This window comes from Neltuma alba, unplaced genomic scaffold (genome assembly GCF_004799145.2).
Source record: "Neltuma alba isolate B1F8T4 unplaced genomic scaffold, ASM479914v2 tig00012090_pilon, whole genome shotgun sequence".
Lineage (NCBI taxonomy): Eukaryota > Viridiplantae > Streptophyta > Magnoliopsida > Fabales > Fabaceae > Neltuma > Neltuma alba.
This window is the reverse complement of record NW_021636648.1, coordinates 97,412-114,685: the sequence shown is the minus strand read 5'-3', so window position 1 is coordinate 114,685 and position 17,274 is coordinate 97,412. Positions and strand designations below refer to the sequence as shown.

At 35.9% G+C, this 17,274-nt stretch overlaps 2 protein-coding genes and 1 pseudogene across 4 annotated transcripts; 2 read left to right on the top strand and 1 right to left on the bottom strand.

The window, feature by feature from the left end:
* Positions 1-944: 944 nt before the first annotated feature.
* Positions 945-2,552, top strand: LOC114722368 (acyl-CoA-binding domain-containing protein 3). The gene is made up of 5 exons (XM_028908384.1): positions 945-961; positions 1,054-1,632; positions 1,787-1,892; positions 2,035-2,129; positions 2,264-2,552. Exons 1-4 carry the CDS (start codon positions 945-947, stop codon positions 2,077-2,079), a joined length of 747 nt encoding a protein of 248 aa, XP_028764217.1. The 3' UTR covers positions 2,080-2,129; positions 2,264-2,552.
* A 1,443-nt stretch (positions 2,553-3,995) lies between these two features.
* LOC114722367 (molybdate-anion transporter-like) lies at positions 3,996-8,276 on the top strand (annotated as a pseudogene).
* A 563-nt stretch (positions 8,277-8,839) lies between these two features.
* On the bottom strand, positions 8,840-15,451 carry LOC114722343 (probable prolyl 4-hydroxylase 9). Of its 3 annotated transcripts, none has more exons than XM_028908355.1 (8): positions 15,082-15,451; positions 14,825-14,947; positions 14,306-14,463; positions 13,384-13,486; positions 11,704-11,799; positions 10,572-10,637; positions 10,426-10,479; positions 8,840-9,227 (listed from the first exon to the last, which is right to left on the bottom strand). In XM_028908355.1, the coding sequence occupies exons 1-8, from the start codon at positions 15,211-15,213 to the stop codon at positions 9,141-9,143; spliced, it is 819 nt and encodes a 272-aa protein (XP_028764188.1). In that variant the 5' UTR covers positions 15,214-15,451; the 3' UTR covers positions 8,840-9,140. The 3 variants fall into 3 exon arrangements, with proteins under 3 accessions (XP_028764188.1, XP_028764187.1, XP_028764186.1); XM_028908354.1 differs by having other exon boundaries at positions 10,360-10,470; positions 15,082-15,450; XM_028908353.1 differs by having other exon boundaries at positions 10,360-10,479; positions 15,082-15,449.
* Between the last annotated feature and the right edge of the window lie 1,823 nt (positions 15,452-17,274).

The window sequence follows — 17,274 nt, the reverse complement described above, 5'->3', positions numbered from 1 at the left end:
AAGTTTTTCATTTTTGTTAGACTCTTCGTTTGGCGAAATTTTAGACTAATGTGTGTTAAAAAAATTCATCTCCGACGAAATACTAGAATATTATATATTTTGTAATTCATCTTTTTCTTTTTGGTAATTCTATTTTATAATTTATCTATTTGTTTAAAAAATTTATTTGTAATGTAAATAATATTGAATAATTATTTTTAAAAAAACAAATAACATAAAAATGATTATTATCTTAAACAAATCCCAAACACCCAATTCTCTGGCGCTTGAAATATTTTAATTGATTTTTCATGGTTAAAAACTTGTATATATTTTTATAATACAAAAGACAAATACCTAATCAAATAACTTCTAAAAATATTTTTGTACTTGTTATAATGGTTTTTAATTAAAACATAGAGAAATATAATATTTTGTACTATCATGATAAACCTAAATATATAATTAATTATAAATTTATACCATCTATCTTCATGTAATAAAAGAACTATAACATAGTAGTTTATTATAGGCTTTATTTTTTATTTTTTTTACATTTAACTTTTAAGCCAGACAATATTAAACAAATAATATTATGGGTCCATTTGTTTAATACACATTTATTTCATGCCAAATTCACCAAAATCATGACATTCCGCACGCAAGCGTGCAGATATAATTGGTCTTCACCAAAGAGTAAAGGTCCTATCTCTTGTTGCAGCAACACTATCTCGGTGGTGGTGGGAGGGTCGTTTTCCAACACCGACTGATAAATCCCCAAGTAAAACATGTTTAGGACCGACACCTAATTGCACAGTGAGGATGCAACACAGAATATACCTTCCTCTTGAATGCGAAATTCTTTTCTTCTCTCGGTGATTCCCATCGTCTCTATACCCCAGTTCGCATTCCAATACAGACTGCTTTTCTCCCTCCATCTCTGTATCCCTCTCATCCAGCAAGCCATGGAACTTTTGTGGGAGTTTGCTCTGACTCTAGTTGTTTCTTTTCTGCTTCCGTCAATTTTCTTTAAGCTCTTCTCTGTTGCTTCCAGTGATGACGTAGACGATAAAGTGGCCATGGCTTCTGCGATCATGGGGTTCCATCAGATGATATTCGCAAAACAGAGGAGGTTGTTCTGATCGCTAGAAACTACGAAGAATTTAAAGGTGAATCAATTGTCGGCAAGCTGTTGGAGGCGAATTGCGGATCCCCCAAAATACATGATGCCAAGAAGATTGATGAGAACGGAGTTTTCAGTGGAATTGAAGCTGTGGAATCAACAGAGAATCATGTTGATGAAAGCAGCCAGAGGAGTCAGGCAAGCGAAGTGGATGAAGAGATTGAGATCTCGAACCCGGATTACGATGGGAATTGCAATGAGATTGATGAGTCTAGTAAGAAGGGAACGGATGACGAAGAAAGGGAAGAATGGTTGGAAGAGGATGATTGGGAGGGAATAGAGAGTACTGAATTGGAGAGGCTTTTTGGTGCTGCAGTTTCGTTTGTTGAATCCAAGAGCAATGCTAACCGAATAGCGAATCTTGGCAACGATGTAAAGATGCAGCTATATGGATTTCACAAGATCGCCACTCACGGGCCTTGCCAGAAACCTCAGCCAATGGCACTGAATTTTTCCGCCCGAGCTAAATGGTATTTAATTAACTTCAACTCTGTAATGTAGTTACTTGTTCGTTTTTTTCCCTCCTCTAGACGTTCATTCCTTTCGCTTTTTGTTTCTAATGCTTAATTCTAGCCCTTTTGTCCCTATTAGTTGTAGAATAAGTAGGTTTTTTGGTTGTGGAAGGAATGCTTGGCAGCAACTTGGGGTTATGAGTCAAGAGCAAGCAATGGAGCAATATGTCACTGTTCTTTCAAATAAGATTCCTGATTGGATGCCAGAAAATTCCATTGTAAGTCCATAGTTTTACTCCAAATGAGTCAAACTTTTCTGTTTTTCTTCACCAGCTTTACCATTGTAACTACTGACTAGTAAGGCTGGAATTGATTGTATCTTGGAGTTTACCATAGAGAATTTGGGATTCATCATTACAGGCAAAAGATAAATCGACTGATGCAGAGATCCAAGCATTTGAATAGCCATATTTTAAAGACAGAAGCTGCCAAACTAGACAAAAATGTGTAACAAGGTATTTCTCAACTGATGCTTTTCAATTCTGACGGTTTAGAAATTGAAAAGAATTAAGATCTCCAAATTTGCAGCACATTTGGGTTTTTGTGAATGTCCAAGCTCAAACTCGTTCCTGCTATGTATATGAAACAGAACAGCATATCATGGCAATGGAATCACGTTTTCCGTTATCTCCTGCCTGCTTTTCAGTGTCACCTTCAACGTAGTATTTCTGAGATTGCTACAGATATGGCCAACGACTCTATGAGGAAGGATGTAGATTTCAGTTGTAGTTGTAGGGTTGTGACCTGTGGATAATGCATTGTATTATTGGATCATTTTTCTTTCCCACGCCCTTGTCTAGTGCCAATCAGGCCATGTGCACGCCCTTTATTCAGTTTGGGAATGATTTAATAAAATGATGATATTCTTTTCGTAACCATTTTTTTAGCCTGACTCTCACTTTGGTACAAGGAACTTCTCAATGTCACCAACTCACCATACATCGTAATTAAAAATTTTGATTTTGTCTATGTGAGCGAGAGTTCCGCCATACATTTATTATTGATTAATACATTCAAATAATTTATTAATATAAATTAATATGAAATATAAGCTTACGCAGTTTTTTCAGAAAATTTGATGTGAGTAAATATTATACGACTCAAATCTTCCATTGTCCTGTAATATTATGAAATTAAATAAATAAATAAGCACTAGACGCCTTCAATTTCTCTAGTGTGCCGGTGTAAGACCCAAATGGAATTGCAAAGTTAGAAACTAATCATATTAAAGAAGGCAAAGGGAAATTTAAGTACCTTGTGAATAAAAATTAAAAAAGAAAACAATTTGAAAAAGTACATAACTTATTTTTTTTAGATTTAAAGGGTGTTTAGAAATCATTTTTAAAAAATACTTTTATGCAAATTAAGATGAAATTCTTCTTATATATTTATTTCAAACTTCATAAAATTACTTATAAAACTATAATTTGGTTTTTACTCAAATATTTTCTTGATCCATGAATTGTTCTATTTTTCAGGCCTGAAGTCCATTATTTATTCGCTCAAGCGTTTTACAAATCGTGCTGCCTGCCTCTTTCGAGCACCAAATGCGGACCCCTTCTGTGTAGCTCTATGTTGGCGCGACCTAGGAACGGCATGCCCTCGGTCTTTTCTTTCTTTTTTTTCCCAACAGAAGCTTGCTGGCGTGTGTTCCTGCACCCGCTGACACACACGAGAATAAGTTGTCTCATTAATATCGAACGACAACGATTTCTGTTCTCGTGCGCGAGGAGCGCGAGAAGGAAAAGCAAACAACCAAAAAAGCGCGAACCTGATGGACGTCTTTACTCTCTTCAGTCTTTAGCCTAGCTAAGGGATAGCTTGATGTTTCGTCCCGATTTGTACACAGCACAACGGCATAGGCGTAACCGAACAACCACTCCTTTCTGCTCTGACTGTGTTCTTCAGCTCTCTCATTTTCATCTGCCCGTCGCGATCTACGATATATCCACGATCCTAACGTCGCGGAACTTCTTGCTTTCACATTCTCTCTATCTAAAGTGTGAGATATTAAAAAGCCAATGGGAGTGGTCACCGAGGGCTCGGTTTGAAAGCCTAATCCATTCTTGTTCGTCTTCTTTTTCTTCTGTTCCTGCTTCTCGATCTTCCTTTTTCCTTATGCCTCTTGCTCCAACAGACCTTCAACAATATTCGACCGTGGAATTTCGTCCTCATTTCTTCGTTTCCAGCGAAACTTCATCTTTCTCTACTCTCTTGCTTCAGGTTGGTCGGCTATTCATGCTATTATAAGATTGTTTGGTTTCCAAGAAAAAATGTGCGAACAGGGAAAGAAACTATCTAGAGTTTAAATTCCTTTTGTTAATGGCAGCACAACTTACGAAAACTAAAACAGAAGCCTCAATAGCGCTTAATTGTCCTTATTCTCTAAGTTGAGATCCTGAAATTTTCCATAGTTTTTAATATACGTTTCTTTCATCTTCGCAACCAAATATTGAGATTCGATGCTATTTTCTCTTTCCGGAAATTAATTATTGAACTTAGCTTCGGATTGGTGATGTGAATGCCAATTTCATTTACCAATCCGTCCTGTTGTCAGTTTTAGAAGGTCTGTGGTCAGCGTTGGGAGAGTTTGAGTTGGCTTCCAATGGAATTGGAAAGGAGCCAAAACCATGTCTCTTTGTTATGGATATGCATCGGCTGCCTTAGCAGGTCCTTTCCTTGGCGTGCTTTCAGATTTAGTGTAAGTATCTGGTTGAAGTCGCTGATAATCACCTAAAATATTTCTTCGTGGTCCAGCGATTAGTTATACAAGTAACAATTTCTGCGTGCATATTTTGTATTGCAGTAATGTTGCATTATGCTTTGTTTTGCCGTGAATGTGATTTTCTTCTTTAGCGTGTCTCTTAGCAGTATATAATGACGTCTATTGTGTAAACTGGAGAATTAGCTTTCTGAGTCTGCATGTTTTATTGCTGCCCAAATGTTAGCAAATTGGCCGCGTGGCTATAATGTGGAGAGAAACAGTGTTTTTCCTTCCATGAGAAATATCTTCTTAGCAATAATATCCATTGCTTTTCTCTCTAGAGGATGGACAGCAATTCCACAACGAACATCTTTTGAGGAGTACACTGTGTCCTTCTGTGCAGACATAATTGGTGGGTAAGACTTACTTTTTATGTTCTTGTTTTATTATTTCTTTTTTCCTCTGTTTCAAACAGCTCAACATCATTTAAAATTTTGTTGATTATTTTTTTTACAAATTTTTAAAAAAAATATCTTTCTTTTACTTTCCTCTTCTTCTTTTCATTTTGATCTGCCTGTTTACCTGATTATCTTCTCTTGTTTTGATCAACACTAGGTCTTTGAATCATTTACTGCTTTGACTAAAGCTTTTGTCTATATTAATAACCACGAATTGCTTCTTTCTTGTTGCCAAAGGGCCTGCAATAGAAAGAAATCAACTGCAAAATGTTAGAAGAGGAAATGCATTTGTAGGCATGGACTAAATATGTTTAATGCGTATTTTAGTTATTATTTTTGATATAATTTCAAACATAAAATTAATATAGTAATAAAATTGATTAGCGTTTTAAAATTGTAGATGCATGATAATTGAAAATAAGAAAATATAATAATATAAAAATAAATAAATTACTTCAACAAAAAGAAATTATATATAAGAAGTGATACAATGTGCATTTTTTGTTAAAAACACACTATTTGATTCTTCATTGGAAAAAAATTCATTTATAATCATTTCTATAGTGAAATTCTTTAAATATTTTTTAATTTAATTATTCAAATTACGTGTAAAAAAATCATCTTCCACTTTATTAAAAAAAAAATCTATTTTACAGTATGGTTAAAGAAAAAAGAGAGCATTCTTCCAAAGATTGAAAATCAGAGAGTGGAGAAGTAAGTCTTTAAAAACATGTTTAAGTTGTTAAAATATTAAAGGGAAGCAGCGAACAGGTAAAAAATCTGAAGGCGGCACATTTAACAATTTTAAACGAATGACGTTATATATAATGCCTATTATTTTTTTTCCTTTTGGGGGGGGGGGGGTTGTCTGTCCTTGGGTTCAAATGGTCTGAACTTTAAGTTTGAACTTTTGGATTGGATGTCTAGATTCTCCAACGGCATGAGGATATATGTTGCAATTCCTGATTTCTTATAGCAAACTGCTATTTATTATTCATTGAAAAAAAAAAAATACTAACTTTCTCGGACTTGTAATCTTTTCAACTGAACTTGACCCTGTAGTCAGCTGAAGTAATAAACTTTGCGTGCTAATAGTCCATGTCTTTGGGAGAAAAATTTATTGAATGATTATGTATGTTATTGATCGTTTTTTGATATATTAACACAGCTGTGCTCATGTCCAAATGATTATGTTTGTACTAACATTTTACGGAAAATTCTCAAAGACGCATGCGGAATGACTAAAGAACTCGCTGAATTCTACTATTCGAGTTTTCTTATTAATTCTTTTTTTCTTTACCATGTACTGAAAACAACATTCTGACGACTATTCTTTAATTAACAGATAAAAGGATATTGTTGTTGGCTTGGGCTCAATCCTGCCTTCACTTTTCTGTTGGAATTTTTTGGAACCTCTGGGCACCTACGATGGTGGTAGGATATTGTAACCTAAAAGAAGAACTATTTAAATACCGAGATAATGTGTGAAGACTGTGTTTGAAATGCTGAAACTGTATTTATTGCATAGAATTTATTGGCTTGCTTTCCTTTCTTCTTTAGGCTTCCCTCCGTTCATTAAATGTTAACATGGAATTAAATAAGGAGATACAACAAGGCTTTTTCTCAGGCCATCATGGTGGGAAGTATATATATATTGTGATTCAAATCCGATAATACTTCTGTGTAGATTTTTAATGCATGGTTTTTCAGGGTGATGGACGTGAAGTACATCTATGGTTAATATATCCATGCCTTCTTGGTTCAAGAATGCTAGGAAGCACTTCATTTCCCTGGCTGACAAGCTGACCATTGATGCTTAGAACTGAAGACTGCCTAGGATATGCATACATCATGCTGGGCATTGTCCTGTCTATTGCTGCCTATGACTATCAGGTGCTATGATTGGATAATTTAATATCTTCTCAGGTTATAAAGCTGGAAGTGCAAAGTCAACCCTGATGACCTATCGTATGTAGGAGAGTGGGGTTTTGGTGACATTGTTTTGCATATCCCACACTGGAGTTGGGCTCATTTCGCCATTACTTGCCAGATTGAGGACCATGTAAAATCGTTAATTAACAATAAGTTTTCACTTCTTCACTTGCTCATTCGCTGACCAAATTTTTTGGTGCTCTGCTTATTTACGGTGCTTGCAGGTATGTGCCTAATGAGTTCCGTGGGGGGATGATGGGCCTTTCTCACGCCCCTGCAAATGCGGCACTCCTGCTTTCTCTGCAAGTGCGTGTTTGATTATAAAGTCTAGAAATTGCCGGGAACACTTTCTCAAGTGGGAATTTGTAAATGAGGTAAATATGAACTGTATGAGGAAGGTGAATCAGTCTGAAATTTGAAATTATAATATTATTTACTTATCTGGATAGCTTCACCATGGATTATAGAATTCACTGGGAGCAAACAGATCTGATAATATTCTGGTTTGAATTATTACTGCCCTGTCAATCCATGTCGAAAATGACGCCTTGTAATAATTCAATCTGGCTGGCCCTGCTTTCAAAATTTCTTCTCAGACGTAGTTTTCAGTGTTTTCCTTTGGGCAACAGATATTATCTAGTACTACTAATCCTAATTTAAGTCAGATCCCAAATAGGTGGAAGCTCCTCCAATATGGTTTTCTTACTTTACACAGCTTGAACTTGAGACTTTATTTTAAGGTGTTGAATTCTTTAACACTCGACTACTATTGGTAGTCTGCTAGAATAGGTTGCATTCTACTTTGAATGCATTCATGCATCACCGTCCCCTAGGATTGATTAGGCGTTCATATGAAGGACAATATATGCTCAATTACTTTGCTTGTTTAGAATCTTGCAGAAAACCCGCTTTCTAACTGTATACGTTCCTGTTTCAGTTGGTTCTTATGTGCATGTATTGTTATGCGTATTTACAAGGTACTTATTGTCCTTTGACGGTTATAGGGTGGCTATCAACGAAATGTTGGGAACGCAGCATTAATGGCCATTGGTGCGTTCGGGGTTATTCACAGCTGCTGGTTGCATGCATGCCTTGAGGCAAAGTGGGAAGCAACCATATCAAAACCGGATGAACAGTAAATGCATGCCCCTTTGGCTGGCTTTTGGGATGGGCGTTTGTAACCTTTGTTCGGGAAAGTGAGGAGCAACAAAATGTAGCAACTGGGTGACACCAATGCAGGCGGGAGGGAAATAATTTCCGAAAACCAATGAAGCTCAACTTTCAGTGGGTGCACAACTGGGCTGACATTGTGGTGAGTTTACGTGAGGGCCTATTAATAACTGATTGACATTTCACATTCAATTTCTGATTCTTCTTTTAGATCTTTTGTGCATGAGACCGTGTTCGACTTGAGCACGTCGACCATCAGAAAGGTATCCAGGACCAAACATTTTATCTTTATGCTTGTATGTTGTAGCTTGTTCACTTTTGCTCCATGTTGCTGTTTGGACTTATGGAGATCTAGCCGACCTAGTAAAGCATTTGAAGCTACTTTCATAGTCTATATTTGATAACATCCACCAGTTTCTCTCGGGCAGGCGCCTAAAGATCATAAGGTGAAAACTTCTAAAAATTATCTTCTTTTTTTCAGATTTGGCTGGGAAAATTTATGTTATGAAGTTGTTGGGCAAAAAAAAAAAAAAAAAAGGAAGCAGCCATGAGTTTCTTTGATGAACTGAATTCATAGTTTAGTTCATGGTTCTACGAGAACTTCTGCCGCCAAAATCTTAGCTAGCGGAATTAATGTCGCTCAATCTTGATGAACATAATTTCTTTAAAATCAAGTTAGCCGTTGGTTTGGAAACTTGGCGGTAGTTTGTCCATTCCATCCTGATCTACACGTTAAAAATAAATAAACATTAGTTGGACTTGACGTTGTCACCGGCTCCTGTTTGATGCAGAGGCATAATCTTGATTATATTACTCTAGCACTATGATTGCAGTATCGAGCTATCTGAACCCGTTCCATAATGCGCATGGATGTTTTAAGTGTATATTTTGGAGATCTGGCTAGAATTTGAAATCTATAAAGCCATTAACAGGTTATTACGCTTTTGACAAGCTGTTGAAAAAGTTCATAAGATGGTGATTATCTGTATTCTTCCTGTACATTATCAGCATCTGATGTTCACATTTCCCCCCGTGATTTCACTAGACCCAAAAAACTCAAAACTATGCTGCCGAAAAGCCGTCAAAAGTTTTATTTGTATTACCCTACAAGAGTGCCAGAAATGAACCTGAATCAAAGATCCAGAGAAATGAAAACCAGGATCAACTTAGAATTTTGCATCGCAATCTATGGTACAATACATCTAATCGTATTGTTCTTGATCCCTTATCCACTTTGTTGCCACCCACTTCTCCCCTTTTATCACAGGGCAGCTCCCATGAAGTGATGTCTGTTCCAGCATTCGAAGAAGGTGATCAATAATGAATTCAGAGTATGCAGAAACGACCCTATACATAGCATAACTCACTAACTTCTTAACAGATTTTACACACTGGACAAGATGCAGATATCAACAATTAATAGAAATTAAATATTAAGTAAATATTGACTTCATAATTTTACAAGCAAATAACCTCAACTATGAAAGCATAAATTAATATTAATATTTAAACAATATATTATAGTTTAGAAGTTAATACCCCATGCATATTAGAAAGTTAACAGCATATCTTGTTCCATAATTTTTCAATCATCATCCTAAGCACCCTACCTATTATAAATTACTTTACTATATTAAAATGAAAATAAACAAACAAAAATTATAACAATCAATTTTTTTCCCAAAAAAAGGTATGGTTCAAAATAGTGGTGATGAACAATGTTATACCATTCTGACTTACTATATATTACATCTGATTTTTAATATAAGAGTTAGTTGACTAATTTAAGTAGATTAAGAAAGTTTGTTAAATTAGTTATTTGTAACAAATAGATGTTACCTTTCCTAAAATACCTTTATTAATCATGAGTATTAGTTAAAACTACCATTTGATGAAACATTTAACATGTACAATTACTATAAGAACTATTTTGAAAAAAAAAATATAAAAGACAAAATAAATTGAGATTTTATTTTCATCCCAAATTTTTCGTTATTCCCCCAGCCTAAAAAGGGAACTATATATTGAGACCAACATAACCGTAGTCAAAAAATATTGTCATCAACATGGAGTGATTACTTTCTCTTTCATAATTGGTATTTCTGGAGCTTTTCAAACTTAGTCAACTAGGCTCCCGATTTCCTAGCATCTGCTTTAGGGAAATATCTTAAACAATCAGTCTCCACGGAAAGGTTTTTCCTTTCTTCTCTTCCTACGTGAGGTGCTTTTTTCTTGTGTGGCCTGTGGGTGTGGGTATTTTTGGTTTTTTTTTTTTGTGTTTCTTTTTTTTTGGGGGGGTGGGTGGAGGGAAGGTGTTTATCATTTTCATGATATGAAAAGACAAAAAAAATCATAGCAAACAAATTCGGCTCGCCCAGAAGATAGAATCTATCGAATATCAAAGGTGGTAAACATACTAACCGGGTCAATTGTGCCATTATGAAACAGTGAATAAAATAGGAGCCCATCTCCCTGGCGAGGCCTTACCCGTAAGCCCACACATTCCTCGTAATTGTAGCTGCCATCCATATTCTGGCCATCCTGCAGATTGGATAATTCGCTAACTGACTAAGCATCCCCATATCAAACTGGAATAAGCAGAACCCAATATACACGGGCAAATTGAATTTTACCTCAAATGGAAACATGGTCTCCCCACCTTCCTCAACGTCGGTTAAATACAGCAAAAAAGAAGCCACCTGCATGGTTAACCAAAACTGATAATAAGAAATGAACTGGTAGCATAAGAACTAGTAACTTGAAAAAAAAAGAAAGAAAGAAATAACTTCAAAAGATAGAATCAAAAATCACATTAGGAGAAACTTAGATATTGAAAGAAAGTAGGGTAAATGATAGGTCACAAAACTTCAATCTAATATCAATTATATTCTAAAAAACTTTATTTATAAGTTGCGAATATGAAATTCCCACTTGCAAATCATCAAGAGTGACCTAAGAGCCTTCAGTACACATTTTCTAATTAAAACTTTCTTATTTAAAGCAGTCAAGGTTGATGTTTATAACTTATTTTGTAACAATTTTTTTAAGCTTAACGATCATTAAATTGATATTTCTGGCACCTAAGTGACGTCACTCATCCAAGAAAGTATTTAGGTCATGCGTGCTCATATTTTTTAGCCAGACACTAATTAGTAATTTCAGGCACTGGGGTACTTGATTTTGCAAACTTAATGCTTCTCATGAGCACACACCCTCCACAGGCTTATATTTTGGTCTAAATCTAATAAGCACCATCGAGCTTAAAGAACAGTGGCCATGATGTCACCAAAAAAAAAAGGTAGCCATGATGCAGATAACAGATATCCAATTAATTTTGCACGATGAACTATCCAGGTCTAAGTTCAGGAGGTAGGGTAGATGTACTGCGGGTTAATTCCCAGTTCTGTACTCTCAAGCTTTTGCTTGCCCTACTTTTCGAAAAAAAGTTCAGGAGGTAAGAGAGCTAAGGCACTTGTGATTGGACCCTCAGTGTGGTCCCCGATAAGAAATGTGGTTATCAAGTCTCAGAACAAGAAATTTCCCCAATAACGGAAAATGACCATGTGGTCACCAGTGATTTCCTTGGGACCCGATAGATCCCCAGAACCGGTTGAGGCATCATATGACCGGTTCAATCAAGGAATCAGTGGCTTCATAGCATTAACGAGTGAAAAAGTGTCATCAGTAGTTTTCGATGAATTTCAATCGATGATATCACAAATTACACTAACGAATGAGAATGTACGAATTTTAGTTCAAACGTACCCTTTGGCTCTTTTGAGGGCCATATTCGGAAGGGTTGAAAGCGTCATAATGAGAATTATATCTCTGTCCGATCTCATAGCGCAAAATATTGAATGCCTGAAACATGGTGATTCCTCAGACAATTTTAAAAATCACCCTGAAAATAAAACCTCTGCAAATTCAACAAAAGCAGAAACTCCAAATTGCAGATAAGATAAAGCCCGGGAAGGCTAGCCCAATTAACGCAATGCAATAGTAGAAGAGTAAAACACAAAAGTCTTGATATGACTACCGTTTTTCCCCTCATTGTATTTATAGTTTTCAACCAGCAAAAGACGTGCTATGGTTAGAACCTCCATCATTTCCCATTTTGTATGAAGTTAAATTTAAATACGATCCCAACACCCTTACCAGCCATTTTATGTACGAATACCAACAGAAAAAGCACAATAGATAGATCTTTCATGTCATGAGAGAAGATACCTGTTACTGAAAAGGCAGATTTATATTGAAAACACAAGAACATACAGTATCACTGGAAAATAAAGGTATAATCATTAGAAACAGTAATCGACTCTGGTCAGATCAAACGTCTAATCTTGTATTCCCTCTGCTTCTTGGCACCGGGGTTGCTCAATTCTGTAACTTTCTGTGAGAACAAATGGAGAAAGGAGCTAAACTTTGAAAACCACTTTAGTCGACTCCCCGGATAATAATTTTAGAGAAGCCCCCATTATCCTGACCTCACTGTGAACACCACACTACTCCCATAGCAGTCTTAACACTGCTCCAATTCCCCACTAATGCAACATCTTCATAACAGTTCTACCAAGAAACCATTTCAGGTCCAATCCTGATTTAACAAAAGTCCCAATCCTACAACAACTCTCCGATGCACATTTTTCATATTTAGTCCAAGACAACAAAGGAAAGAGAAACATATAGAAAGGAATGATTAACACATTTTCTGATTTCATTTGGAATGGGGGAAAAAGCAAAGGAAAATTAGCATTGGAAATTATATTACCTTGTCCCACGAAGAGAAAAGGAATAAGAATGAAAATGAGAAAAATAGTTCATCTAAACTTGATAATAGTCATTTTCCCCAAAAAGGGAGAAGTTAGAATAAATGGTGATGACATTCTCAGTTTCATAAATGTTCTGTACCTCTTCAACGAAATTAGTCATGGATAAATATGTAATTTTAAATTTTTCTCCACAATATCATTCCCTCATTTATTTGACATCCAAACATGAGAGAATAAATTTATTTTCTACTCCCATATTTTAATGCCTCTCATTTCCTTTCCTCTCATATTCTTTCCCTCCACCTTGTGTTCCCAACGGAAGGCTCAGAGGCGACAAACGAGGAGGAAAACAAAACCAAAGAACAGGTCTTGCAGAAGATACAACACCAAAACAAGAAGAGATACACGCCCGACTGAAATAGGAAAAACCCAGACAGCCCTTTCTTGACATCAACCGCAGCCCAGAAGACCTTCTCTTTCCCAGTTTACATTTCAAAGTAATGGACAAGATTGATGATGCCAGTTGCTAGAAAGAAAGAATTGTAAACGAGGTTCTTATCACATATACAAAGTCAAACAATCATTGAATGAAATAAAATACAAGCAAAATATATTAGATTAACCAGACAAACTAGATTTCCTTTTTGGCAGACAGATTTTAGTAGGATATTACCTCCCCGTGACTTCTGGGAATCATAGTCGCCCTGGCAATTTTTTCCTCTATGACATCTAAAGTCCCAGATTTGTCTTCAGAAGCGCTAAGAAAAACACCTGTGCTGTTTACAAAAGAAAAATAGAAATTGTAACTTCTGATAAGATTGATTGCACTGCTCGACAAAATAACCATGGAGAATATTAAGAGGTCATAAAAAATCACAACACATCATAAATTCTTCCACAGGGTAGATTTTTTGCATGAGATAGCAAATTGCCCCCTAAATAAGCATATAGAATATCAACATGATACCAAAACCTCCGGAATTGAAAGCCCCAATTAGTTGTGAGCATCTCTTTTATACTTCATTCCTCCGACTGAGCGCATATAAAACATGTATGATTTGAATTTGGATGGACTCTTAGAGTTCAGAACCTCATAGTGTAATATCATGATCTTGAGCACTGACTCAGTTTAAAAGGCGTTGAACTCTTAAAACTCGTCATCCAAACCTCATCATCCAAACACTACGGCCTAAAATTCCTTTCATTTAAAAACTTCCATACTACTTACCATAAGGCCTAGTCTTCCAGATAAGAGGTCAAAATTCAGGTGGTTCATGACAAGATGCACCCGCATCTTAGTCAAAAACTCCATAATTTAGGTTAGAAGCGAGATGTAGCACCTTCGCTTTTGAGATGGTGAAATATAAGATACGTTTAATTATAATCCCTATCAGAAACATCATGAATTTTGGAATTAGCTGAGGATATCTAGAATCGTTCAACGTTGCTAGCCTACAGCAATATCATGATTTCATGAGTTTGGTATCTTGGTTTTTCCACTGATACCAATTCGGATGGAACAAGTTTTATTGTACTTTCTGTCCAGTTTATAGCAAAGTTGTATGTTACTATCCTAGCATTAACACACACGGTACCTTGTTCTAATGCCTTTAGTATTCTCCGCTGTTTCTCCTTTGCGTAATGCCAGGGTTGACGGTTTGAGGCCTGCCTTCGCAATATCAATTATGCTTTCACATTGTTCTGCACTTGCAAATTTAGGAAAATATAGAGCACGAGGTTTCCAGCTCAAAACCTAAGGAACACAAGCACGAGATACTTTATTTTAGAATCCGTAAAGACGAACTACTTCCACATCAAGCAAGACCAACTCATCAATTAATGACTCAGGTTATTGAAGTCGATTATCCATCAGAAATAGTTTGGAGATTTCTGCTCTTACACACATAAACATCTCTAAAGTCAAGTACTAATATGAATTAACCAAATTCGTGATCATCCGAAGTTCTGAACACTTTGAAACAGACACTTTTTGCCGGTAAGAAACCATAAAAGGATGCACCGACTCAACAGAAGAAATTCAAATGTTAACTGATCCAGCATTGATACATTTCCTCTAAAAAGATTGAGAATGCTTGATGAACAAAATTGCGCACCTGGAAAGGAATCGAGGTAAAAGAATCATCACCGGAGTCTCCAGCAGGCAGCAAATAATTATCAGTCTCTGCCGTCGCCGATTCAAGCAACCTCGGTCTCGGCCTCACGCCATACAGATCTTCCTGCCAATACTCATTGACCGGTATCTCAGATATTTTCCAAATGAAAAGAAAAAAAAAAGAACAGAGAATCAGAGAAAGGCATGAGAAAATCTAGCACAAAATATGATTATGAATTTATGATTTGGAATAAAGACCTTAGAATGAGAGAAGTGACTAGAGCCGAAGAATCCAGCGAGAAAGAAGAAGATGCATATGAGAAAAACAGAAGGCAGGGCGAACTTCTTTGTCCTCCAGCTCCAGTTTCCTTTTACCGTTTTCGCCTTCATTTGGATTCTGAAGAGTTCTCCTTCTCCGAAATTCAAGTGCAGAAGAAGTTCTGTCTGCTTCTTTTCTCCGGCGAAGATCCAGATGGTTAATGGTTCACTGATCAGCTGAGTTACCTGAATTCCAGTCTTCTCAGGACTTGATATGCTTCGTTGACTAACGTATTATAGGACACCAGTGACTAGAGACGCACTGACTTTGAATATGGTGTTATGAATTTTTCTTCGGCCAACAATGGATTCCCGTGAGCCGAGACGAGCCTCGTTGTGGCTTTTCTTCGTTGGACTTGGACAACTGGACCCCAGTGAGACGCTCTTTCTCGAATCACATTTCCAAGTGCTTTTTAAATGAGATTCTATCGCCCAATATTTGCTATTTCTACGATGGATGAGAATTTCTTACCTAATTTTCACTATTGAAATTTGGAATTTTTTATAAGCTTTCAGGACCAGAATCCAGAGAAGATAAATGATACAAGATCCAATCAACTACTAGCATGGTTATATGATTATGAGTCATAAATAATATTAGTCATTTTTCAGATTTTTTGGAATGCATATGATCGACAGTAATTATAAATCAAAATTAAAAATAATATAAAGATATATGATGTATCATTTGTATAAAAAGTAATATTGAATGCAAAAACTTTTTCATATTATAATCAACAGTTTTTTCACGCAATATGTTATACTTCATTATTATGTATCCATACTGCCATCAATCATTTTATAATGTTTAATTCAATACGAAATTCATCTTATTGGGAATATCTATCCAGTCAGTGGTCAGTCGATGCTCTAATGTTATGCTGTGCTTAAAGTAAGGCGCGGTTTATATATATTATTTCCAGTTCTTGATATAAGATCTTGTTTGGCTTTTATTTTGATCCTAAATATAAGATCCTGATATATTTTGTCTCTCATATTTATACATTTTTTTTTCAAAGTAACATTTCTAACAATGATAGTTCTAATCAATACTCTTGATTAGCAATGATATTTTAGGAAGGACAACACCTATTTAGGATAAATAACTAACTCAATTTATTTTTTTAATCTCCTCAAATTAGTCAACTGATTCTTATAATTAGAACCGGAGATAGTATTATTTTTTTTAATTGAAAATAAGTGGTATAAATGACTAAGTCATATATGTTCACACAGCCCACTGCTATTGAAACTTGCGAGAAAAAAAAATCTGAACCGATGTAATTAGGTTAATTATCTATTAAGAAGTCATTCAGCATAGTGCCCGATTAAAGATAAGTGAGGGAAGTGCTAGTCATCTCTCCATTCTTTTCGTCGATGGTGATTTTCAAATTTCATTGTCTACATCTTGACGTGTTTTGTCTTGGGAATCTATAAATGGTCCATGCTTTCAAAAGATCGAAGTCCTTTTTTTTTTTTTGGTTGATGATTGAAAAGTTCGGTTAAGCTTTTTTATAGAAGAAAAATAAGGGCTAGATCGTGCTAATTGAATCGATTAATTGAATATGTTTCCTATCTTTTTAATGCAATGGAAGCTGATGCAGTGTACACAATTACAATTTTTTTTTTTTAATGCAGAGGAGACTTCAGTTTAAAAAAAAAAAAAAAACGCGCGCACGCGCAAGAATTACAAAACATTGAAGGTCATCACAAAACCCCTGACCCATAAGGCATCCCTTTTAGTAACAAGTTCCCAACAAAGAACATGTAAGCTTCTTTTCCTTCCCGTCACATTTTCCCGTTTATAACTGCTTAGCCTCAGTTTTCCAGCTGATTCATCCTGAAGAGGTAGATTCAGGAACACATCCCGAACATGTAAGCATTCGGATCTTTTAGGCTTATAAATACAGCTTGTCTATCGAAGTATACCGTTTTTCATCCTGAAAGGTGAAAGCACCCGGATAATCCTCTCATGATCTATTAGCCACATGAACACTCGTATCCTTTGTTTTTTGGGCCAAAAAGCTTCGGATCTTTTAGGCTTTTACCTTTTAGATACGTGTCATATATTTCCATCCGCTTATTTGTTGCGATATTTCTCACTCCTTCTCCAGCAGTATAGTGAGATGCATA

Bases quoted from the DNA above. Each gene is read 5' to 3' on its own strand.
- LOC114722343 (XM_028908353.1), bottom strand. From the start codon at position 15,213: ATGAAGGCGAAAACGGTAAAAGGAAACTGGAGCTGGAGGACAAAGAAG. The intron at 10,638-11,703 runs GTACGTTTGAAC...TTAACCATGCAG, and splicing joins GCCCTCAAAAGAGCCAAAGG to GTGGCTTCTTTTTTGCTGTA. The intron at 10,480-10,571 runs GTAAAATTCAAT...TCCAATCTGCAG, and splicing joins AGACCATGTTTCCATTTGAG to GATGGCCAGAATATGGATGG.
- LOC114722368 (XM_028908384.1), top strand. The intron at 1,633-1,786 runs GTATTTAATTAA...TGGTTGTGGAAG, and splicing joins TTTTCCGCCCGAGCTAAATG to GAATGCTTGGCAGCAACTTG. The intron at 1,893-2,034 runs GTAAGTCCATAG...TCATCATTACAG, and splicing joins GGATGCCAGAAAATTCCATT to GCAAAAGATAAATCGACTGA.